This window comes from Phoca vitulina, unplaced genomic scaffold (genome assembly GCF_004348235.1).
Source record: "Phoca vitulina isolate PV1807 unplaced genomic scaffold, GSC_HSeal_1.0 scaffold2, whole genome shotgun sequence".
NCBI lineage: Eukaryota > Metazoa > Chordata > Mammalia > Carnivora > Phocidae > Phoca > Phoca vitulina.
In genome coordinates this window covers 94,892,211-94,919,494 of record NW_022589705.1, presented here as the reverse complement: position 1 = coordinate 94,919,494, position 27,284 = coordinate 94,892,211, and the positions used below count along the sequence as shown (strand labels likewise).

Sequence of the window (27,284 nt, the reverse complement as noted above, 5' to 3'; positions counted from 1 at the left end):
CTCTCCTTCTCCCTCTGCCCCTCCCCACCAAAAAAATAATGAAATAAAAAATAAAATCTTTTATAAGCAGTACTGTCTCTACCATAGACTTTAAATTTGTCACACCACCAATTCTGAAACACTGAAGCAGAGTCTCATCGCTCCTCAGACAGACCATAGAAGGGCAAAGGCTTCAAACTTCGCCCACAAGACTCCAGCTGTGCCAGTCCAATGGGCAAGTCAGATTATGCTTCCACATGGCAATGCCTCCTGTGTAACTCTGCCCAGGCTGGGGGATAACGGCAAAGGACTGACCGCAAAGGCTCTTCCTGCTCCTTCATTCTCTAGCCTTTGTATTACACTGGGAGCACAGTGTTAGTTTCTTTTTTCTCTCCCTTAAGCTCACGAGATGAAGTTACTTTTTCAATTGGTTGGATGAAATCACATCAGCTACCTAATAAATTAAAACCGTTAAGAGTTACACTCACACACACACAAAATTAATAAAAATGAAGTCAACTTCTTACAGAATTTTCTTTCTAAGGGAAGAATGTAAAACTCAGCATGTATTAACCAATGTGTCAGGTTGATGTAATATGCCAAATGCAACTGATGTTTGCTAAGGGTATCACTAAAATAATCTGTTAACCACCCACCCACAGCTACAGAAGACAAAACAAACAAGAAAACAAGATTAAAAAATAAAGTATGTGTATATGCCCAACACTCTGTTTAATAACTCCAAAAGATACAAAGCCACTTAGGCAAAAGTAAATCACACATCTATTCAAGAGCGTTGTTAAATGGAAGGAATTATCCAAAGGGCTCCACCGGCCGAATGAATAATTTTAATACAAAATGCCTAGCAAATCTCCCTATGCTGCCAACAAATCACCAGCTGAGGCAAATCCCAGATAATGAAACACTGTAAGAAGGGCTCTTTTTAATAATTTAGCCCATCAAGGAGTGAGTATCGATTTCTTGTTTTCAGCAGAGGAGAGCAAGTTATCTTCGGCCTTACAGCTCAGTGACAACATCAGGGGATTTAATCATAGTGCCTTTCCTGCCATGCAATCCTTCAACTGTCACCTTGGATTCTTTGTCGTTCTTCATCCATTTCTAGAGAAGCCCTGGTCTCATGGACGTGTCTTCCCTACTTAACCAACAGTAACCATAGCAGCATTTCAAGTTCTACAGATTAAACATATCTGTCAATTATCATTTGCCAGCTGCCTTTCTTTTAAATAAGTTTAACAATGCATCAGATATCTTTGTGCATTCCCATCTTGTTTGTTAACGAATCTGCTCAATATCTTAACAGCAGATTGACATTCAATCACTATGGTGAGTGTGCCAATCTCTGGACATCTGTGGACATTTTTAATATATCCATGTAGGCACTACTAACAAAGGAAAGCTGTATAGGTATCAAACACCAATTCCCCATTCTAACACAGAGGGTAAGAAAGTCCCCAAACTTTCAAAAAAAAAATTTTTTTTAACCAAGTAGTAAATTTAGTGGTAATATTAATTTAAGAGTATTCCTGAATCTTTATATACTAGAAATACATTTTTTTAAAAAAATTTTTAGACTGAAATCAAGCCAATGGTCTCTGATTCGAGTACAAATCAAACTGCCGTCATCCCTGACAGAATGTTCCGCACTCCATTTACACTACTCTCAAACTCCACTAATGTCATTCAATTTCCTTTCTGTTATCGTGGGCAATTAGCCCCACCCTCCACCAAGTATGCGGGAGTAGGGAGCTGGGATCAGCCACTTCTGCTGCTAATTTGCCTTTGGATGCAATTCCAAAGCATCCCTCCACAATCCTTTGGATCAAGTCACCTTACTAATTAGTCCCAAGGGTTTCTGGTTCAAGGTCATCACACACACCTATTGCAGGACACCAAAGGCATTGTACAGCTGCCTTTTTAGTTCCTTCTGTTTTTCCTTCCAAACTATAAATCGTTACAAGGCCCTGGGGCAGTGCAGCAGCATTCTCCATTCGATTCAGGCATCAAGGAGAACTGTCACTTGTCAAGAGGCTGCAACCAAGGGCAGCAGCCTCATAACCAACAACACATCCCCCACTTTTCTGTTTTAAGAGTACAGCGAGCTTCCCTCTAAGAAAGATTCAAAGGGCAAAAAAACCAGCATTAGAGACCAAACAGCAAATAAATTAAAACAAAAACATAATAAACCAGCTTTATATTATGTTAGCTGAAAAACGGATATGTGCGTGTGTACAAGGTATATGCTGTATGAGTTCCACAAGCCCATGAGAATTCAAACAGGTATGGAAACAAATATTTAAAATAAAAATTTTTTTCTGAGCCATATACTAATATCTAATCACTGAAACCATCACCAGGAATACACTCCGGGTCCTACACCTCTTCCGTTTCAGTGCAAGGTAGAAAACAGGGTGGAAAAACAACAGTCACTTCCCTCCAAAAAAACCTATGTACACCAGGTTTTTCTGGCTGGTACTGGCCGATCTTCCCCTTCCCCATCAACGCTATACTTCGCATTGATGGTCTCATTTGTCACATTTAATGTATTCCTTTAAAAAAAAAAATCCTTCACCTTATTTTTTTTATAATATATATTTTTCCTGTCTTCTAAATGAAGACAACTACCAATTCAATAATTAGGGAGCAACTTCTCAGAGTCAGGAACTGTTCCAGGCACTGTAGACAAGTAGTTAAAGAATCACAACCCCTTCATTTACTCTCACCAGAAGGACAGACAGCAGTGGACCCTTGAACAATACAGGTTTACAGTGCACAGGTCCACTTATATGCAGATCTCTTATAGTACAGTAATACAAATGTATTCTCTCTTCCTTATGATTTTCTTAATAATATCTTCTTTTTTCCTAGCTTACTTTGCTGTAAGAATACAGTTTATAATACATATAACATACAAAATATATGGTAAGCAACTGTTCATGTTATTAGTTAGGCTGTTAAAAGTTTTGGGGGAGCCAAAAGTTATAGAAGGATTTTCTACTGCAGAGGGGGGCATCAGTGCCCCTAAACCCCACATTCTTCAAGGGTCAACTGTATATATACATGAAGTAGCCGGGGTACAATGTCAGGGACATTGGCCGGCTGTCTCTCTCGGACAGGAGCAAGAGATGGGGGAGTGGGAGAAGAGGGCTCATTTTTCTTTTCATTTCAATGTATATCTTAAATTTTTTTAATGTATTCATTTCCTGGGTTGTTTATTTTATAATTTCAATTAACAGAGTTTAGAGATACATGATTTAATTCTGAATAAGTTTACATACAATCAAATAACTAAGTAGCACTACTATAGGTATTACAAAGTAAGTAAGTAAATAAGATAAACCAAATGTGCCACACATTAATGCCACATAAGGACAAAGTCACATCATGCAAACTTCATTTAACACGTACGGAGGTTTCTCAACTATTATAACAAAAATGAAAGCAAAAGAAGAGCTGAGTCATCTTGAGGAACCTGCTAGTGTAATCAAACATGCCATACACCATCCCCCAGCCCCCAATAATCTGGGCCATAAGCAATCAGTAACAAGTGGCTCTTTCATTTCAGCAAAACACAATCACCCATTCTATTAAATTAATGTTGGTAGTTAGAATTTCATTGTTTTTTTTTTTTTAGTTTGGTTTGAATTAATTTATAAATTGCCTCTTAAAGCTGTAGTAGGGATATAAACATGCAGATTATACCTAATTTGTGTGCTGAAGAAGGCAAGACATTAAGTGATAAGGGAGAACCATAAAAACAATTTTTAAAATGTGTAAGATGCTCAGGTTTGAGAAACATAAGTCCTGGAACTGGTCTATATCCTGCAAAAGACATGATCAAATCTGCATTTACAACAGTCACTGAGGTGGAAGGCAGACTTCCATTTGCTAAAGCTGGCTGCCCATCAGAATCTCCTGGGGAATGCTTGGAAAGACTATGGATTCCTGGGCCTCCTTCCAGAACTACTGAAATAATATTCTGGTTTTATAAGTGAGGAAACTGAGGGGCGGAGAGATTAAGTAACTTGATCACTAGTAAATGTTGCCAACATGAATCAAATCAAGACCACAATTTCAACAGTAAAAATGTGTATTTTTTTAACCATGTCCATGATCTATTACTTCTATGCAGCTTTTCTTGCCACTGGAGCATAAAGAGGGAACAAACACCATCACAGGTTTTCCCTCTTTCTACCAAAAAAAAAAAAAAAAAAAAATCTGAAAATTTATATAGTCCTTAATGCTAAAACTGAAAAACACCCTGAAGGCTCAAACAGGCTCTTCCACCCCCCACCACCCCTCTCTCTCTGTTTCTTCCTTTCACTTTACTCAAAGATCCCACACTTGAATTAATGGTAGCTGAATTCTGATCTACTTTGCAAAGGCAGAGCAATTTAGCTTGAGTTAAAAAAAAAAACAGTGACATTCCACAATCACCACAGTGACTAGGCAAAAATAATCTTTTTTTTTTTTTAAGATTTTATTTATTTATTTGACAGAGAGAGAGACAGTGAAAGAGGGAATACAAACAGGGGGACTGGGAAAGGGAGAAGCAGGCTTCCCGCCAAGCAGGGAGCGCAATGTGGAGCTTGATCATAGGACCCTGGGATCATGACCTGAGCAGAAGGCAGACGTTTAAGGACTGAGCCACCCAGGCGCCCTCGGCAAAAGTAATCGTGAAGTGCTAATATTAGTGAGTGAAAATTTGATCAAGAACAGGATATTTACATGGCCTCAAAGTTTCTCCCTACAAATTACTTATTAATTACGAAGGAAAAGTTAGTAACTTATCCAAATAATCAAAGTTAACATCACTAATGTGACAAACTGATATCATAGTCTCTCTAATGTAGAGACCTCGGGACACAATACCACTAATAGTCTGGCCTACAATGCATAACCTAAATCTAATAAGCAGGAAACAGCAAACAACAACAAAAAAACTGGATTATACTTTTTAAAAACATGTCAATCTTATGAAGAGACCAAAAAAAAAAAAAAGATTAAGACACTGTTCCAGATTAAAGGAGAGTTAAGAGACATGGTAACTAGGTATCAGTGTGATGCTGGTCTGGATACTTGGCCCAAAAGCCAAACTGCCGTGGAAGGCACTACTGGGACACAGAGCAAAACGTGGATGTCAATAGATTAGATTAGTACTGTTATACTGTTAAATTTCCTGCTTTTGGTAACTATGCAGTGGCTATATAAATAAACGTCCTTGTTCTTACAAAATACACACCTAACTATTTTAGAAGTAACAAGTCAAGATGTCTACATTTTACTCTCAGATTCAGAACAACGGAACAGAGAGCCCAGAAACAGACCCACATAAATACAGTCAACTGACCTCTGACAAAGGAGCAAAGGCCATACTACGGAGCAAAGACAGTTTTTCAACTAGTGGTGTGAACAACTGGACAACCACATGCAAAAACAAAAAAAGAAATCTAGACACAGTCTCTACATCCTTCACAAAAATCAACTTGAAATGGATCACAGACCTAAAATGTAAAATGCAAAACCATAAAACTTCTAGAAGATAATGTAAAAAAAAAACTTGACGACCTTGAGTTTGGCAAGACTTTCTAAATTCAACACCAAGCACATAATCCACGACAGAAAGAACTGATAAATTAGACTTCAGTAAAATTAAAAACTGTTCTGCAAAAGACACTGCCAAGAAAGAAAAAAAAAGACAAGCCTCAGGCTGGGAGAACAGACCTGCAAAGACCTGTCCAAAATATGCAAAGAACCTTTAACACTCAACAACAAGAAAATAACCTGATTAAAAACTGAACCAGAGAACTTAATAGACACCTCACCGAAGAAGATACACAGATAGCAAATAAGCATGTAAAGAAAAGAAAAAAAAATGCAAAACTCCACATCATATGTCACAGAGAAATGCAAATTAAAATAGCAATTAGATACCACTATAGACCTATCAGAATGGCCACAATCCAGAACACTGACAACACCAAATGTCGGCAAGAATGTGGAGCAACAGGAACTCTCAATCACTGGTGGGAATGCAATATGATACTGCTACTCTGGAAAACTGGTTGTTTCTTTAAAAACTAAACATACTCTTACCATACAATCCAGTAGTCACCCTCCTTGGTACTTACCCAAAGGAGTTGAAAACATATCCACACAAAAACCTGCACATGGATGTTAGAGCAGCTTTATTCATAATTGCTAAAACTTGGAAGAATGAAGATGTCTTTCAGTAGGTTAATGGATAAACTATAGTACATCCAAACAATGAAGTATTATTCAGCATGAAAAAGAAATAAGCTGCAAGCCACGAAAACACAGGGAGACATAGGAGGTATGTGGGAAATTTCTGCACTTTTTGGTCAATTTTGTGGTGAACCTAAAACTGCTCTTAAGACTAAAGCCTATTGGGTGCCTGGGTGGCTCAGTGGGTTAAGCGTCTGCCTTGGGCTCAGGTCATGATCCCAGGCTCCTGGGATCGAGCCCCGCATTGGGCTCCCTGCTCAACGGGCAGCCTGCTTCTCCCTCTCCACCGCTTGTGCTCTCTTGCTCTCTCCCTCCCAAATACATAAAATCTCAAAAAAAGAAAAAAAGACTAAAGCCTATTTTAAAAAAAGAAGAAACAACAAGTACCTGATATTCAATCTAATTACACAACATGAAATCAAAGACAAAAACAGAAAATGTTCACTTCTAGGCATGAGTCATATTAATTTAGTATAGTAATTTCTATAGACCCTGAAAAGGACTGATTAACCTTAGGTTACTACTTAAACTTCACTCCTGTACCTAAGAAAAATCTGGTACTCTGTTGAAGGCCTTTATATTTATCAGAGCTGCTGTCACCAAAAGTACTATATGATATCCTAAGATGAGGGTAACACTAAAAAAAAAGTTAAGCTAAACAAAACTGCAAGTTCTACTTCCATGTGCTGAAATTTCTTTGGCAATTTATATTAGTCAAATTAATTCTGGAGAACTTATAAAGCCTGAGAACTCCACATATTTGCAAGGTTAAAAGACCAACAGTGTCTGTAAGTAATAAAGGGTAATGTAGTAGTATTACTGAAAGAAAAGAAGCTCAGTGAAACCTACAAGTAGTCCTTACCCCTCATATAGACCTATGGTTACAGAAAGACTGCTTAAATAATAGGCAGTTTTATAAAACCATAAGATTCAAATCTATGTTCTCTAAATGTGGCTTGTTGCCCCTTTTGTTAAAAAAAAAAAAAAAAAGAGCAGATGAACATGACAGAAAGACAGCCCTTAAGAACAAACTAGCTGAAATTAGCCTTTATGGGAGAACAGGATATGAAAACAACCGATCCAAGTGAAGGAATTTCTCTGGAAGCCGGGCATAATGCTCTCTATTACTAATACTGGTTGGCTGGGTGTTTTAAGATTTTTTTTTAAGCTTGTTACATTAAAATTCAACAGCTATTAATTACCTTTCACCTAGGGTAGTTGGATTAATCCCAGCATTTGTATCAGGATTTTTCTAAAAATTCAGTTGTTTTAACACCTTTCACTACAATCAAATATAAAAGACAATGGTTATTTTTGGCATTCTTAATGTCAACTGGGGAAGCCAAGGAAATACTGAAAAAGCAGGATATCCTCAGCAACTCCTGCATATCTACACAAGCAACCAGTTTAGAGTTCTTTATATGGAACAACTACATAAGAAACATAATCAGCATTTAAAACAGCATTTTATAATAAATGTTCATTTTTAATTATTAAATAGTACTGAAGCCCCAAGTATGAAAAATACCACTGTTAGAAATGATTCTTGAAAATGATAAATCCCTTACACAGGCAAGAAATACTACTTTAACACTGGTATGAGTTATAGTCACAAAAGTTTAAACTAGATATTAAGCAAAGCGCCCTTAGCTTTTAAAGAAGTAAATGATGTATGGCAAAGGCCAGCTACAAGACATCTTTTATGGGTCAAGGAAGATAGCAAGGAGCAGTGGAAAGAGCACTCACTGACCAGATACACAGGAGACCCAGATTCCGGCCTAAGCAGCCCCTCATGAAGCAGGGATCTGGGGAAAGCCACTGGGCCCTAGCTTCCTGCTCTGTGTTAGTGGAGCAGGCTTGTGTAGATCGGTGGAGTGGATTTACTCCAAGGGAAATGCAAAGTCCAATTTCTTACATGCATGAAGTTTTACCTGAAACAAACACACACAGATTAACAAATACAACAGACTACAGGAATTATTTTTCAAATGTATGTAGATGTCATTAAGATAAATAAAAAGGGAACTCAAAGAGCAGCTGTTTGTTAACGATGCATTTTTTAAACAAAAGGATACTAAAAATAGGACCACCACAAGAGCTAACGGGAAAACAAAATGAACTGATACTAAGAAGGGTTCTCACACCATACTGTTAACCACCACTGTCCATTCATTCAGGGTGAGGGCCAGCCTGGGACACACTCAGTGGCAGAAGCCATCTGCTCTACCAAGCAAGTGAGCAGCATGCCAGCTCAGGAGCTTTTCAAGTAAAGTTGAGGCAAAGGTGGGCATCGCTGCAGGGACCATCCAGGAAATACAGAAGTCAGCCATGAGAGCAGTGGAGAGAATACACAAGGCCAGGGTGAGTTCCTGAGTTAAACCTCAGTCCTGACATTCACTCAAGGCAAGATTTTATACAATTGTAAACCTCAAATTTTCTCATTTGTAAAACGAAATAAATATCACAAATTAAACTATGTGAAAAGAGTAGCACAGTGCCTGGGCACAAAGTAAATGCTCAATGTTAGTTTACTTCCTTAATAAACAGCTAGTTGATCTGAGGTTTTAGACGCACTGCAGAGACTTTATAGAGCCACAGTTCTTAATCTTAATTTAAAATTTTTTTCAATATTTTAGGAATCTACTGATTAGCATCCATGGTTGAAACGAATACTCTCTCCAGAAAAATTCACATACACAGAAGACTCGGCAAGCAATTTCAGGAAGTTCATTGACCCTGTTAAACTCAAGAGTCCTTGGGGCCTATGGACCTCAGATCGAGAATGTCTAGAACACTAATAAATTATTTAAAACCTGAATTTGTATAATGAAAAACTATGTGACAACAGATAATGCTTAATGAATGCTTATTATATGCTTAATGCCATGCTAAGCAATTCAGTGAATTATTTCATTATGCTTTGCAACAACCCTTGAGGTAGATAGTAGTGCTATGCTCATTTTATAAGTGAGAAAACTGTTTTAGTTTTAACGTGTCCCGTTACAAAGGAACGCATCATAAGAAAAACATATTCTCTAAAGAATAATACACCAAAAACAAAACTAGTAGTTCAAAAAAAATGATGGAAATAAAATAGTTCAACCCACTATTACAGTCCTGTCTTATTTATATACTGTGTTAGTCATTCAACAGAGGTCTTAAACATGCAAAAAGATAGGACTACAAAATAAAAATATTTAAATGAATTAGTCTAACTCTTGATCTCCTAATAAGGAAGGGGTTAGGTGCCCCCAACAAGAGTTCCAGCCTGCAGAGCCGCATCCATGACAATGAAAATAAATATTCATTTTAAGTCTCCTTTAAATAGCTGTACCTTTCTGCTTTGGATAGAGTCTCTGTCCTTGCCACTGAAACCATCCACTACTGGGAGCACCTGGGGGCATGCAGGGGTACGGAGGGGAATCTCTGCCCAGTCTAGGGAGAATCTTGGAAATGTTTTCTTTGCCATCTCACATCCCTCGCTACCTCTGAATTGCCAGCAAACATAGCATTTCTTGCTTTAAAAAAAAAAAAAAAAATCCAAGCTAACAGATTCTCCATAATAAGTAAAAAGGCTGCCTTTCTAAGCACAAATACTTTAAATATGAACAGATAAGTTAAAAACTTATAAAATTAAATCTATGAGTTGATGTCATCATTAGTGTAGAAACACAGATCACATATACCTGAATATACAAAGAAAGCTAAATTATGATGCAGTTAGCACTACCCTTTAAAATCTAAATTAACAAAAATAGTCTATTAGGAAGACATCTGGTGTATCATGGCAAGAACTGTTAATGATATTGTCTGCAACCCTGTAATCAATTTTTTTCTCCCAGCAGCTCTCTCATTGCACTGTATTAGATCTGTGTGCCTGCAGAATTTATGAGAGCTCCACACATGGGGGGTAGCTTTGCCAACTGGATCTGATTCAGATCCAGCTCAAATGACTTTGGCAGCATGAAGCGTTGTTAAAGAACAATCAATACAGTTTGTTTTATGCAGCATCATCTTGACTCAAAGAAGATTTATTATCTTATTACAGAATCTTCTCAAACCTACATATGATGGTATCTGAGTACGCCACCAATCATGAACTTATTTAAATCCCCACTGAACACAATACTTTCACTGCTATAAATAAATAAATAAATAAATAAATAAATAAATAAATAAATGCTGGTCATCACTAATGCTAATACAAAAAGTTTACTAAAAATCAATGTTATGATGAGCAAAATTTTAAATCCATTCAACAGGGGCACCTGGGTGGCTCAGCCGTTAAGCGTCTGCCTTCGGCTCAGGTCATGGTCCCAGGGTCCTGGGATCCAGCCCTGCATCGGGCTCCCTGCTCCGCGGGAGGCCTGCTTCTCCCTCTCCCACTCCCCCTGCTTGTGTTCCCTCTCTCGCTGTGTCTCTCTCTGTCAAATAAATAAATAAATAAAATCTTTAAAAAAATAAAAAAATAAAAATAAATAAATCCATTCAACAAATCCTGATTAGTGAGTATTGTGGTAAATGAAACAGTCTAACAATGACATCCACACTAAATGGAGAATAAAGTGAGAAAATATCAGCCTGAAAGATAAAATCATTTCTTAGATACATACGGAAACAAAATGATAACTGGTAAAGGCTGAAGTTTTTAAAGTAGGTAGTCAAGCTGGGACTTTGCTAATTTGTCCCTTATGATGTCAGTGTATCTCTCCAGGGATTAAAATTAGACTTTTATCCACTACATTGGGTTTTATCTTCCATTGTGAATGGTTATTATATCAAAAATTCCAAGGATTTTGTGAACCTTTTTTCTGGTCTAATTCTTGATAAATTACACCAGCAACTATTTGAACATGAAATTATTGTTGTGATGATATATTATTCCTAGTTTTGTTTATGATTATTAATATCCTGTATCTCCACTGTCCCGGTCCTCTTCACTTCACGCATGGGTGACAGCCCTCACCACGTAACTGGAGCTTCCACAGTCTGCCCGAACTCCACACTGCTACCCAATCAATCTTCTTGGAATAAAAAAGCCTACGAAGGCTTCTCTTCTGCCTATCACATAAAATCTTCCCTTGTCTCACCTTTACAACGCTCTATGATCTGGGCCCACATTATATCCCAGCTCTGCTCCCACAACCCACTAACCTGTGCTCTTCATGGATGTCCTGCGGTCATCTTCTCTCAACTCCCAGCTTCACTGGGCCCACAGCCTACGTGGCTTACAGAGACAGGCTGACATGTACACCTAGAAGGCTCCTCCAGTCTCCCTGTCCACGTGTTACTGATGTATCAAAAACAAACACAGCTCCTCAAAACCTGCCTACCTTCACAGAACTTTCCCAAGTGCTAGAGCCCATGTGAAGCACTCTCTTCTCCTAGTTTCAAGATACTATTTTTCTACACTGCAGTTGAACAATTCATTATATACTGCCAGTATCTTGTATTATGCACGTGCATATGTGATGGCTATTCCCCGGTGTTATTTTCTAATTGAGTGTGCACTTGAACCCCACAGTCAGATTACATACAAAAGAGAAAGGTCTTCAACTTCTTTCACGATTAACAGCAGTCAATCAGAACAATAAACACCTGTCTTTCAGAAAAATCTTATAATTAAATCCCTATAAAGGGGGAAAAAAAGGAAGACAGGTGTATATACAACTTTCATAAAAGGTGAAATATATCACACACAAATAACCCACATGGATCACTAACACCAGGCCCTGTGTTCTAGGGATAAAGCACCACAGACACTTCATCCTGCTGCACCTCACACACATCATTAGCACCACGTACCAGAGACATTACCAGGGCACAGCTGAGAGCACCAGATCTAAACCCTAACTCAAGACTTTGAAGTGTTTAATTCTGTATCTGGCATTGCAGAAAAGCCTAGCTACTCCTGAGCAATATTCTGTAAAATGTCACCTGAGAGGACAGCATCCAAAATAGTTTAGATTCGTGGGCCGTGAGTCCCAATGATGCTGGGGAAGTGCACATTCCACACGTGGACTCCAACTTACCCCCTTTTTCCCCATTTCAGTTGCCAACATCCATACTCGCTGCTGATTGCCAGCTCCTGCTCCTTGCAGCGGCCCAGCATGCTCTCTGCTGGCACCCAAATGCCCCACACCACCAAACCCCGCTGACTTCTGGAACTGTCCTAGAGGGGTAAGGCAAGTCCCGTATTTTGCTTCCTCTGTGCATGTACTTGTTACTCCTTTAAAAACACATACAATACAGCACATTTTTAAAGGGGCTCTGGGGAGGGAGGTAATATTCCTATTTTATACCCTATGGGATATAAAATATTGATAGCTTTTAAAAACGGGATTCTCCTTACCCCTACAGGCCCTCTCCCGGCTTCAGAAAGATGTTGTGGTGGCTGTGATGCCACCGGCAGAGAGCATGCTGGGGGGTCACACAAAGCAGGAGTTGGAGATCTGCAGCAGGCCTGGGAGTTGTGGACCTAAAAAAGAAAAGAGCTTTCAGTTAGCATGCCCAACGTCCCCTCCGGCCCTGGTTACTAGGGGCACGCAGCACACAAGCAGGAATCTGCACCACCCTTTAGCAGATGGCCTTTCAGAGAATTTGTTCTACTGCTGAAGTTAGCCTTTCTGCGTCAATCAGAGCTATTTCCTTATTTCAGCAAGAACAAGCCTATGACCCTTCTGGCTCCACAGTGGAATCTGGGTCCTGTTGTAAAGCAGTATGGTGTGTGCCCCCAAAATAACCAAGTTAAGATGCGACACAGTGCCAAAGCACAGTGACAATGGCATGCTTTGCTTAGAATAAAAACAAAAAAGCAATGGTATCAGATAAACACAACTATAAAATGAACCACAAGTGGACAAACTGAGCTTTCAGAAGAGTTTCCAATGCGAGATGCTAGGGTCATAAGACAGATACTTAATAAGGAAATATTCAAGACATTAGGGGGTCAAAGAAAGACCCTATCATTTTCTCCAAGTCCTAGTTTAATTTTATAAAGCTAAAGGCAAGGCAAAAGACAAAGGCTTAATACCAGAGGAAAAAAAGACACCATTCAAATGAGCTTTAATTTTCTCACAACGCCCACCTGAACAGGTACAAAACATAAAGCTCAAGAAATGCATTATTTCTTTTAGGGGTAAAACCAGTTCTGGTATGTATCACACGTCTATTTTATTTTTCTTTTAAACTTTGAAAACATTTAAAAGCAGCAGCAGATTACAGAGCAACTTCTGAAAGCCAGCACCGTCCTTGTAAGTATCAAAAAGATACCTCAAATAACAGTTTGAGTGTGTTCCCTTTCAAATATTCTAGAGAGTACATAACACTTCCAAAAAACTAACCGATCCAATATTGTGTGGCTTTAAATGGACTAAAAACTCCATAAAATCCAGATACTTATATAAGAATCTCTGTTCTTAAAGGTGTTTAGAAATGACAAATAAGCAAACTTTTAAACCATTGTTCGGGAGCCTTATTACACTTAGTTTCTTTTGAATCACTAACAACCTCCTGTGATCCAAGATTTTCATATCGTCCATTAATTACTTATTTTTCTATGTCTCTTTTAAAACAAACAAACAAACAAAAACATGAATCCCAAGAAAATAAGCCAATACTGGGAATGTCGTCTTCACAATGGTCTTCTTTCCTTTCGGTACAGATCGCCCTCTAGAGTGTACGCTGGGTGCCACACAGGACACTTCCTGTGCGCTCAGTCGCTGACTCCCACTGCCTCAGGGACAACACATGATGACACCAAGTGTTGTTCGCAGCATAACCTTCACCACCGCACACCCCCTCCTCCCCATACCAGTGCTGCAGATTCCAAATCAAAGATTCAACTGTGCACTAGAATGTACAATATACTTAGTATTTTTTACCACAATCATCCAATAAAAATGAATTGCTGGTTAATTTTTTGCACTAGGAATTCATTAATCAGATCACTCAAATCCTTATTCATTCAGATCAAGAGTTTTAAACCAAGAAGACACTTAGTAAGGCATTTCAAATCACCTTGGCATTGTTTTAAATATGCAAAAGTTCAAATAATTATTAAAACATTTTAAGTATTAAAAATACATTTTAAAGCATATCACTGTTCTTATTTATCAATCAGAAAACATGGGCAGTATCTGTTTCCCTGATTTTCTTTCAATCCTTCTAATGGGTTTTACTTGGACTATTTTGAGTCCATTCTTAAACACAAACACCCACATACATATACAAATTACAAATGTCCAGTTCTAAGGAATCAAGTTTGAATAATAAGACTTTACCAATATTCTTGCATAGCAGCTCTCTGCAAATATCAAATTGTCTCAAACTTTCTTAGGCTCCTTTTTTAGAAAAGATGAGAATGCCTAGTTTTCCACATTGAAAATATTTCACATAGAACAGGTTTATTAAACATTTTAGATACATATTTTATAGAACAGTATAATTAAACAAAACTCTTTCAGTGATTTCTTAGTTCTAAAATCCAAATAGACCAGGAGAAAACAAATTACCCAACTTCAAGGTAATTGTGAACCATTAAAACTTTAAATCCCACGTGGCCTATAATGACTAGAACTCATGTGAAAACAGCCTGCTGAGAAGCTGAGTAAATGGGGCCAATAAGATGCTATGAGATTATTTATTCCCAAAGCCTCACTGTGATTTTCACTTACGTGAATACCATCCCCTCCATTTATATCATGCAAAAAGGTGATGGTGATTCAAAATAACTTTAAACATGACTGCCCCATAACTGGCAGGAGGAATATCTAACAACATTTTGTCCATTAAACTTGGGGCTAAGGATTTCATCTCCCTCTTGCTTCTTAAAGGATTAAAAAAAAAAATTATAAACTTCAAATTTACATGCGAAAAGGACATTTAGTCTCAGTGCATATATTTATTATTGGTGGCTTACTCCAAACAAACAGCATGAAGTCAGTCCAATACCCCATTATAGTTTATTATAATGCTTACAGATAAGAACTAAGCAACCATGGCCTTTACTTGAAACAACGGGAGAAAAAAAAGGTGTGGCCTCCAGAAGCACCAAATCAAGAACATGTACCTCTTCTTGACTTAGAAATCACCATATAAGAAGAGTGGTATCACATTGACCCACTGACTCCTAACAGGTGAGAACAACTAAACTAGCGGAAAGGAACAACGCCTTGGGAAGAATTATTTCAGCTGTACGTTCCATTATGTCTCTAGGTAATACTTAATTCCTCATTCTACAAACTAAAAACAGTTGATAATGAACTTCATGGGTCTCACTTCATTATCCAACACTACACTCCAAGTCGCAAAGCTGTGTGTGAGTGGTACTGACCTTTTCCTAGGAAATGAACTAAAAGGAGAAAAAGGAAGTATGGAAAGAAATGTTCAGTTCTGCAGGCCTAACTTGAGGGGCTATCAAGAAGAGAAAAACAGCCACTTTTTACACAAAAATGAACCATCACACCATAAGGCATTTTTCCTATCCACTGGACTTCTCGGGAATGTTTACCTATAGACTAAGCCCTCATTACTTTTGCTAAAAGTCAGTAATATCGAAAATTCAAAATAGATTATAATGCCTAAAAAATGTTATGACTTTAGCTACACTCATGTAAATTTTCTGAAGAAAATAAGAAACTGAGTTTTAACGTATTTTAAGAACAGATTATTATTTAAATATATAAAATACTACACACTGCAGGCTAACCAAAATACTACACATTGTAAACTAAAGGTAAAGAAACAGGTCTTTTTGGTTTGTTTAATAAAGAGACGGTTAATTTGTAGTTAAGGCATCGTATCAAATTACTACTAAAGTTTTTCTAAAACTTTATGCTGTGAATTTTTTCCACTGTAATGTTATTTCATTCAATATTCCATAAACACTTATTGTGGATCTTATATGGGCCAGGCAACGACCTAATAAGCACACAGTATGCATCAGTGAATAACAGAGGCATGGTGTCTGCCCCTACAAAAGCTTAGACCCAGAGCACCAATGAAACATCAACATCACTACCATGTCATTCCATGGCCCAGGCACTACGCATCCACTCTGTGGGCTTGATCTTTTCATCTAAAAACCTCCTACCTGCAAGGTAGGTGCTTTATTTATACCCCAACCTCATAGGTAAATAAAACAAGGTTAGGAGGGTTAAGCATCTTACCCAAGGTAGTAAAAGATAGCAACTGAAGAACAGACCAACTGATGTCAAAGTCAAGCTCCCAACACATGAACTCTACCATCCCTCCTCTCAGTCCCCGAGTATCACCTCAAATTCTGAATTAGCCATACTCCCACTAATGCAGACCCCTGTCCCACCCCTAGAAAAGTTTTCAATACAAGATTTACCTAACATTAAAATGAATGCCCACTTCCTGAATGTCTATACACCATACATTCTGTGCTGAGTGGTCACAGCAGCCAAGGTGGGATTAAATAACTGTGGCATGTGATGCATACCTGATAATTAACTCATTGTAGGTACACACAGAAGTGTGCACAGAGTGCATATTAACAAACTATCCCATATCCTCAGCATTATCTATGTAAAGGTCTCTAACAAAAATTGAAAAGATAAAATTACTTATCCCCAGTAAGTTTTCATTTTAAAGACGGAAAAGCAGCTTCTTGTTTTTAATCTACTTCTGAGAAACATGATTTGGTGGAGAGAGGACAACATCAGTTGTGTGTAGGAAGCTGCACCAAAGCTAATTTCTCTGCAGTCCCTCTCTGCTGTACTGTGGCAATCAACTTTTGGGGTAGAGTTACAGATGCAGACTAGGAATCAGAAATTCCAAATGTTCCTCCCCTTGCTGCTCACATTTGGCAATGAAACCAAGAGAGAGATGGTGTTAAATCTTGAATAACATGGCCCCCACGTTCACAGCAGTACTGGAGACGTGCCTTTGCCAAGGTAACCAGCGGTATGCAGCCTCAGCCCCACATTCACAATTAAAATGTGTGCTGTCAGGGACATAAATGATACAAAAGCACAGGCATCCACACAGAGTCATAACAACTCACTGAGTCCTAAACAGTTGACTAAAAATACCATAATATCCCTAATGATACATCCCCAACTTCAGGGAATCTCTAAGACCAGGTTTAATTTTAACAACAACATTTCCACGGTTAATAAACCAAACAGGAGCCAAGATGAATCAATGGTATTTGCTCAAAATAGTATTTGTAATAATTATATATCCTACATGGAAATTCATTTCATACAACAGTTAAAGAATCAATAACTATATAACTCTAGGAAACCAAAATCTCATTTTTTTTCTCTTGTATGAATGATAGGAACTCATTAGGAATCCACACAGAATGCCCATGCAGAATATTCAAAGGAATGGCTTCAATTACTTATCTGTGAGTGAAAAAGTAGATATGAAGTACTACCAAGAGCCAGAAAAGGTACTCCTCGATGTTCTACTGCCAGAAATATCACTAATCTAAACAATCTTGTGAAGCACTTTCGGAATTTACGATTATTTCTAGAGAGCAAATTCACTCTATTATGCTGAAGGCCTAGATTTCTATAAAAATGGGATTTTATTGATTTTTATAGGAAAAGCAAGAAAGAAATCTTTCTTTGTGCACAAAAGGTGAATGGCTTCCTTCACATTAATCCTATTCAGAGTGTTCTCCAAAGAGGACTGACATCCAGTAATGCCACAAATGTCTGTCCAATTAGAAACTAAGGTCACGGAGGGAAGAACTTTATCCTGCAGGCTTCAGTCTCTTTCAAGGTGCTGCACCCAACAAAGCACACAGAGTAGGCTTTCGTTAAATGCCTATCAAAGGCACTAGTTACCACCAAAAACATTCCTCCCTGCACTCGGGAATATAATGCTCCTCAGTGACACGGACTCACTCAGGAACAGAACTCTGAAAGCAAACTAAGTCACACACTGACCTAGGAAAGCTAAGGGAGTGCAACAGAAGAAAGGGTTGAAGATGTTATACTAGGCTCTTTCATTTAATCATGGAGATCCACTCAAGCTGGCCCAAGAGAAGAGGGTTTTACTGAGCAGAAACAAGGACAATCCAAGAATCCGGAGGGAAGAAGCATTAGCACAGCAGGCTTCGCCAGAGTTCAGGGAGAAGGCATGCCCTCGTTCCTGCTGGCCATCTACTGCTCTCTGCACAGATCTCTGCTCTTCCTGGCTTCCCCTGCCCTATCACATCAGCTTGCCTGTGACCTGTTTATGCTTGCCAACCCTCTCTGCATTGAGGCGACTCTTGATTCATCCTTCCGGCTTTGCCCCCTCAGCTAACTGCTTCAGTCTCTCAATTATCTTTTTAAGCAAGGCCACAAACATGATAGATTGCCATTCCATATTATTACTCTTTCAAAGAGCTAAAGATTTTGCTAGCTGCCTTATTATTTAGTTCAGAAGCCTAAGGTGCAAAGCTGACTTATTTAATTGATGATCCCTCCCTATTCCTACCTCTAAGCATACACATAATTCCACCTTACCTCTCCTGTCTCTTGAGCCCCTACTTTGACTACTTGTTCCATAGATACTTCTGTCATTGTAGTCAAACAAATCCAGTTTGGTCTCCTAGTCTGTAAATAAGCCCAATCAAATTAACACTCCCGGAAAGCTTCCTAACAGAACACATAATTTGCTTCCCATGAAAATGCTACTTTCAAAAGTAGCCTCAGTTCTGCTAGGAACTCAATTACTTTGTGCCATCATAGCTTCCACCTATCCCTGTGAAATGCGGGCTCTAAACAGATCTACCAATGTACAGTAGTAGTGACTTACGCATTTTGATGGTTAAATGTTAACAAAGCAGAAGCCATGAATCTTATCCCCATAGGCAAGATGACCATATAAACTATCATCCAAAACAAGGATACCTTTGAGAGTGAAAGGGGACACTGTTTAACAGTTTGCCAGGTTTAATGTAATCCTGCACACAGAGACAACTATGTTCCATATCATGGACTCCGGCTCTATGGGACATAGTAGCAGAGCCTAGAAGGCAACCCAGGTCCCCACGTAAAATCCGAAGACCCTTCTCATCTCTCACAGAACTAGTTCTGAAATGTTACCCAGGGTCCTCAGTTCAACAAATTGGCATTATGCTAGTTTGGGTTACTGGTCACAGATGATTCATTATGCCCGCTTCTCAATTCCTTAACTCCCACTGTGTCTAACACTGTAATCTTACGTAATATGTACCATAAAGGCATTTGCCCAGTTCTTTTTACAGTCCCAAATATACCATATATTCAAAAACTCACCATGGTAAGGGGTCATTCTAATTCACGGTATAAACAAAGGAACACATCTCTCAGTTACAACCCCAAACCAAAAAAGCTTAAAAAGATAAAATATATAATTAATCAACAATATTTAAAGGCTACTGGGTTTTTGTTTTCCACTGCTCCACTTGCCATGCATGGTATTTGCCGTGGGCAAAACCAACTCCAATTTCTTCTTTTTAAAATCTTGAAGAGAAACAAAGCATATTTCCTTCTGTTCATCTTTTCCCCTTATAGCCTGGGTAAGCTGAAGGAAAAAAAAAGCTATGATTATTCTCATCTATTAAGTTATCTTTTCATAAGTAGAACTGCAAACCAAGGAAAGAAGAAAGTGGATATCCAGACAATAACTACATTCCTTCTAGGAGTAAATATTTCACCATCTCGGTTATTCTTATACAACAACTACGAGCATGTGCTGAATACAGAACTCAGACAAAAACATGAGACACAGCAGCGTGCAACTTACATACCGTGCCCACTTCCCACACTGTTTCTGCAGACAGATTTAATGTGTTGTGCCAGACCAATACTGACAACAGAAGCTTCAGCTTTTATTGCTGTTAATACCCTGAGCAATTACTGTAACTCAGCAGGAACCTCTGCCCCAAACAGCAACTATAACATTGTAATCAGCATTTCATAAGAGATGCTGTTCAGACATGAAGGCAACTGCTAATGTGCTAAAATTGTACAAAAAGGGGTCTGAATCTGATAGGTTAAAAAAAAAAAAACCTTTGCAATTTTTATTTCACAGCTATATCTTTTCCATGGTGCACTGGTATTATGTTTGGTTAAAAAAAAAAAAAAATCACACACAGAGAGGATGAGCAGGGACAGAGCAGTAGCAGAGGCCACAGGCAAAAGAAAATTCTCAGGAAACAAGACCACTGCCCAGATTTTCAGATGTCAGTGCAGCATCTGCAAAAAAAAAAATCTTTGGAAGGAAATATATAATAAATAGCAAAGACCTCTAAAAATGGCAAAACTTCATATTGACATAAAATCTAAATAGAAAGCATTTGATTTACAAATTTAAACTGCAAGACCTCCTTGTAAAACAAGCAGGAAACTTAAAAGCAGCCTACCAAGAATAAATAAATCTTAGAAGTAAATGGCACATTTGACTTTCTCTTAAAACAGTAAGCATGTGTTACTTATGCAACAAAACTTTAATAAGAAAAAAAGATGGCATGCAATTTTTTTAACTAGCTAAGTCAGAATAAACTAATTGGGTATTTGAAGTCATCAAAAATGATAAAAAGAAAGAAAGGAGACGCAGAGTTAAAGATTTCTCCATATTACATTACCTTTTTTTAGACTGAAGTATCACATACGGAATGTGAGAACACAAATATTGTCAAGTTACAAAGGTTTTGGAGATAAGAGCATTCACAGATACTGATACATACGTCTACAGAGCTAAAGAACTGGGATTTCTCTATACCTAAAAAAGGAGACAGTGGTTCACAACCTTCAAGTACAAGGATCCCTTTTTAATGTTTCAAAAGATCCCCCAATGGCAATACTCTGTTAGTATTTCACATATCAGTTGTTTGAGGAAAATACGTAATAAACTGATTCTTAACTGTGTATTGTCATTAACTATTAAGTGAATTTTTTTAAACCACACCAGCATATTAATATATTTGAGAAGTCGTTGTACAAACATACGTGAGGCATATTTTGAGCTGAGAATGGTTATTTGCAGACCTTTGTAAAATCTCTACAGACACCCAGGGATCCAAAGCCCCAAGTGTGGGCACCACCGGTCTAAAACCCAGAGATTGCCTAATGGGCAGTATCAACACCTCTAAACTTGGGGAAGGTTTGTAATGAGAAAGTACTGCAGCCATGCCATCCCCAACCCAGAGTTCCTTCCCCCAACCTCCATCACCGGGTGACCCCAAGATACACTCTAAACTCACTAAAATCTCTAAGGAAATGACAGTTGCCACCCAAAACTAGTCTCTGGCACATTTATATTCTTTTTTTCCAACTCACCACCAATTCCCAAATTTACTTTACTTTAGGCTCTTCACAATGGCTGAGAAGAAAGAAACTACTTCAGAAACTCAAGAAAATCTCTGAAATTATCGTCAAAACAGCTACTAGAGAAATGAAAACTTTGGGAATACTGTTCACAGTACAAGCTTTGTTAAGTATTATAAAACCAAAAGGATAAAACTGGTAACTGCCTTACACGTGTGCTGCAGCTGGCAGGCAGTGACCACTCAGAGGTGGCCTGGTTACCAAGTCCACAGCCAGGAAGAAGCAATCGAGACAGACAGCCAATGGAACTGGAAAAAGAGAAGGCACAGAGGAGAATCAACAGCACATTAAAAAATGCTTACCAGTTTGAAGTCTTGAATGCTACAGATGAAATACGGCGTGTTTGGCCTCCGACTCTCGATATACACACAGTCTTTAAAAGAAAAAAAAAAATTAAAACGATGGTATTTACCATTAAGGGAACAAAGACAGGGCCCATAAAGCCACTGCATAAATAAACACATGACAAAGCATATATCTTATATAGAAAAAAATTTTTCAAAGATAAATTGTAAATTACAAATAATTTTAAGCTAGAGGAAAACAGTCCTTGGGGTTCTTATTGACCACTTTTCTGGTAATTTAAAGAACGTGATAAAGCCTTAATTATTGTTTCCAGGGTACTTGAAGAAGGGGAAGAAAGAAATCCCATAGGATTAACCATATTTTGACGAAGAAACTTCAATCAAGGGAATTACTTGATCACAGCTACACAAAACAAAATTTTGAATGTCTTATTTAGAGAGATGCTACCATGTCTTCACAAAGAGAAATGGCTTTGCCAAGTGCTTCTTTATTTTCAGTAAATAATTTGTGAGGAAATAAATGAAAGATGTAAAGATGACTGGCTTGAACATACCATTACAATGACCTTCTCAACTAAACCAAGAAACAGAAAGAAATCTAACCGGTTGTGGATAACTTCCTACTAAATTTCAACCTAAACACATTTTATTTTCTAATTATAAAGAAAACCAAGCCACCCAATTGGAGATGGGATGCAGTAAACCAAACCACACTTTCCTCAAGGGAATAAGGGCGCCTTCTTAAATTATATTTGACATGGCAATGGTTGGGTAATTATTTCTGATGCTCTCAACAGCTGAAGTCTAAAGGCCTGCTCTTTTAAATGGCAGGTTAAGATAATTTTCTCTTTCTTTCTTTTTTTTTTAAGAAGCAATGATTTTAAGGGAAGCAGTGGCTATAAAGGGACTTTAACACTCTCCACAGGGCAACCCAAGATCATCATAAAGCTTAAGATAGGATCCTCTATGTATTATTTACTGAGAACTAAAGGCATGTGCAGTCAATCAAATTTTCTAGGGATAATAACCGTAATACCCACATTCAAAATGCCATTTGTTTTATCCCTTCTCATGACCCTTCATAATGAGTGTATCTTAGAATAACTCAGATGCTTAAGAATACAAGCAGATTCCTCTACTGCCTTATGTTACACATGCAGAGCCAAGAAAAAGAAAAGGAGCAGAAATATGGAGCCATCCATCCCATGGACAGTCCAGTACCACCACAAGCACTAGCTGACCCACTAAGAGGTGGATCATGAAGAAAACCCTCACCAGGGACACTTCCTTCCAAGAAACTTTCTGAAAGACATCAGGATTTTTGTAGCCCAGAGTCATTCCAGAAAAAGAAGAAATCTGAATGCCAATCACCCAGGCATCCAGAATGTCCCAACTGATTTCTCTACTCAGATGGAGACTCAACAAAGATTCGATCCCTGAATCCATGTACAAGGGTAGCTCAGGAATAAACTGTTGACTGAACTTTCTATTTTGTTCCAGGGTCCAGGAGGCTAAATAACTCTGCTTAACATTCAGGCAACATCCATTTAACATGCCAATCATCTTAAAGAACAAGAGAACTCTTCCTACTTCGGTAGGTATTTGTCTTCCTAATCCCTAATTTGGTATTCAACTAAAAACATTCCCTAGATAAAAAACTGCAGTTCCAATTCGCACAATTTTGGAACCCAAGGTTCTTAATTTCTGTGCCCCAATCCCTGATGTACCGAATACCAGTATTTCAAATCTCTAGATATCAATTATTTACCTGTCTCACTCAACCTGAACACAAATCAGTCTATAGACCCTCTTCTTCCTATCACCTCCTACAGACAGCCTTCTCTTCTAAATCTCATAACACTGTCATACCGAGCTATATACTCACTGAGTGCAACACAAATGGGTCATTTCCCAACTAATGACTTCTATTTCCTTAAAGTTCATGGGACCAAAATGTGCTGCATACAATGGTCTGGTCCTGCATGACATCTCAACATCCACTGGGCTATAGTATCCAAAATTCCACTACCTTATCCATGCCAAACCCTCTTAACTCCTTCATTCCACCGGCATCCACTTATATAATGAGTTAGCTCCAGGGCCAATATATTCTCATGGTTCCTCTGTAAAGAAATGGCAACATCTCCTTTCTTTAAAAAGCTTTATGAATACTTTTCAGTATAATGTATACAGAATCATTTTAACTATAAACCTTCTAACTCTGAGGCTTAAAGTAGCTACTAACTTGTATACAAAAAAGCTTTCCAGAAAAGGAGAATCTATATTCTTTCATTTCTCATTGCAAAGTTACATTCAGGAAAATAATTATCTATAAATATACCTGGATGTAACACTCTCAGAGAAGGGAGGAAAGGACTATACTGGGACGTAGAGGACGACCCCTGGTATCCTTGTGCCTAAACGCTTCTTGGCAGTCTTGGAGGCAGACTCCCACCTGTTGGCCCGAGGAATGCTGCCATGAGGAATAGGGCGGTGTGAAAAAGAACCTTAAACCTGACAGATGGAATTACCACATTTACTTATTAATGCCTTGTTAATAGATAAAAAGTCACCTCTTTTTGTTTAAAAATCTACTACGTCAAACCAAACTGATCCTAATTCATATGTGAGATTTCCAATGCACGTGACTAATAATCTGTAAAACAGATCACTGTACCAAGTGATCTCTATCAGTATTTGGAAACTTATACATGAAAAAGATAAGCTCACTTCATAATTAAATGACAAAATTTAGAAGTTTATTTTATGCAAGTAGTCATTAAACACAGAACCACCTAAGCAGGGATAATATAAATTAAAATTTTTCACCATGTCTAACTTGCCAAAGAAATGGGAAAAAATACATTGTTTTGGTCTGACTTTTTAAAGTCATTTTAAAAATAAAAGCACAAAAAATTACTGTAGAGTCAATTTTTCCTTTATTATCCTCCCATAAAAATTAGGGTGATCCAACTGTACATCCTAAGAAACAATTTGGAATTCAAGTCTCAGGGGGAAAAAAATCTACTTATTATTACTCTTAGTGATTTTCAAAATAGGTTAAATAAGGCCAAATACTCATAAAAAATATTTCCCTCTTGTCTCATTAATTAAGCAGCTATTTAAGAAAATAACTTTATATAGATGTTTACAGTAAGTGTAAAAATAAAGTGGTTTAATTTGGCAAGGGCAAGATGAGAACATAAGTCAAGAGCAATGTTAAAATCTCAGGTGGAATATATGCCCAGTAATCTTTTAAAGCCAAAATGATCTGCCAAGAATTTTCATGCAATTTACAAGTGCATAGATTATCTGAAGCTAGTTATAAAATTGGTTTCAGTCAGCTGGATCAATGATCCTCAACCTGAAAATCTCCCATGGCCAACACAAGTACTACAGACACCTTTTTTCTAGGAAAGGAAAAAGGAAAGAAGAACGGAAAGAGGAAAGGAAAAAGGAAAGGAAAGGAAAGAAAAAAGAAGGCCAGCATTTATTTTTTATTACAAAGCTAGCAGTTCTGGAAAAACTGAGCAAAGCTGAAGTAATCCATTAAGTGCATAACGCACATTTTCAAAATTACCCATATGAAAATGCATATTTACCAGATTGAGCAAACGGCTGCTGCAGGGCAAATATATATATATTTTTTTTTAATCTTAAAATCAGCAAGCCTGAAATACGCCAGAGAAATGAGTGAGGCTATTACCATCGATATCAATTATTCAAACAATACATGATAACTCTTTTTTTTTCTTTACTAGGGGTGTCTAGAAATAAAACCGTGGGTCTGGGTTGAGACTTGCTCTCTAACACCAAACCTCTACCAGGGAATGGATCACACGATTAAGTGACCTCAAATCCTATATCCATGATCCATGCAATGATATTGAACAGGGGCGTTTCTGGCTGTTTCTCACAACCTCATTATAGCTTTGTGTCCAAGAATCTTTTGTGTCATCTGCAAACAACAGAGCATTTGCTAAGCTGGGGATCGAAGTCAGCCAAAACATGAAGGCAAAGAAAGCCCTCTCTGCTTTTCAATCCTCAGCAAATCAGCAGGTTTATGTAAATAGAGCAAGAGCATGGTCCTCTCAAGGGTAAAAACCATAGCCTGAAGCATCAGGCAGTTTGTTATCCTGAAACACAAAGAACCTGTCAGCATCCTTCCTGACAGCCTCCTCCCAGAGCACAGTGGACACCTACTTCACCAACTAATTGAGCAAGCAGCGCTGTGAGCCCAGCATTAAAGCCGTGGTCACAATGTGCAGGCAATGCTCAGTCTGTGCTGAGCTCTGTCCTTTAAAGAATTTCCCTCCTGTTAATGCGTTTCTGCCCCCTTAATCATTGAAATACCTTCTCATCCCTTTGCAAGGTATGGCAGTGCCACTGTAATATAATTTCCAATAGAAAACCTTCTACTTGTTTAAGGAAAAAAAAAAAGAAGAAGAAAAGAAGAGAAAAAGCATGCATAAACAGACTTTCTCACAAACAAATTTCCCAGAGACACACAGTGTGGCACAGTGGTGGACAAAGAGGCTGAATCTCACGACTGCTCCATCCTTCTGTGTTCCATTTCTCTTACACAGGATTCCTCCACCCTGGACACTCTGAACCATTCTGTGAGGTAACAGCCGACTGGTCTAATGTTACAGATTCAAAAGTCCGCAAGTCTCTCACTAGTTAATATGGGTGTTTCCAAATATCCAACATGCAAAAAGGTATGTAGCTATATGCGCATGTGAGAAACAACACTGAAACCCCAATCTGCACTGCACGGTCTACAAAGGCAGAGCCTCTCACCTCTCCAGCAGCCTCCCCATCTGTTTAACAGTCAAATCCATCATCATTCCTCACCTCTATAACAATACACTCCACTCCACAGTAAACACTCAAAAACTATACAAGGAGCAACTGACCTGAACAAAAATGTAAAAACAGAAAAGCAGTTATATGAGATCCTATTAAGAACGCTGTTGTGTACTATCAATGTGAACATAAAGAATGCTGTTTTCTAATAAATACTTCTTTTAAGAAATAACTCAATTTCAAGACGGTCTACTTCTAGTTTTCTACTAGATTCTTTTGTGGGGAAGGGATACCCATATCGTCTAGAACAGTGGAGAATTAAAAAGGAAAAAGGAAACAAAAATTGGGAAAATAGCACCTCAGTAAGTGAAATCCTCTCAGTGCTTACTTCATCCTGTGTTCTGAGCCTGAAAACTATCACCAAAACTGACTTGGGCAACATCTTAAAGATTCTAAAGTCAGTGGGAAAAAGATCTCAAGTAACACACCCTTGGACCCTTCCTTTCTAAGCTTCATGAAAATTAAATCCCACATATTCCAATGTCTACAGATACCCAACTAGCACTACCCAAGCGAGCACAGGCTTTTATTTTAG

The 27,284-nt window shown here is 38.1% G+C and overlaps 1 protein-coding gene across 4 annotated transcripts in view; it reads right to left on the bottom strand.

The window, feature by feature from the left end:
• Positions 1–27,284, bottom strand: part of RERE (arginine-glutamic acid dipeptide repeats) — a 415,425-nt gene that overhangs the window by 208,877 nt on the left and 179,264 nt on the right. For 3 of the 4 annotated variants that reach the window (XM_032394228.1, XM_032394236.1, XM_032394219.1), the window contains 2 exons: positions 21,881–21,951; positions 12,596–12,721 (listed from right to left, as the gene is read on the bottom strand). In XM_032394228.1, coding sequence (XP_032250119.1) covers positions 12,596–12,721; positions 21,881–21,951 — 197 coding nt within the window. The remainder of the gene's footprint in view (positions 1–12,595; positions 12,722–21,880; positions 21,952–27,284) is intronic. The other variant, XM_032394246.1, reaches the window with a different exon arrangement.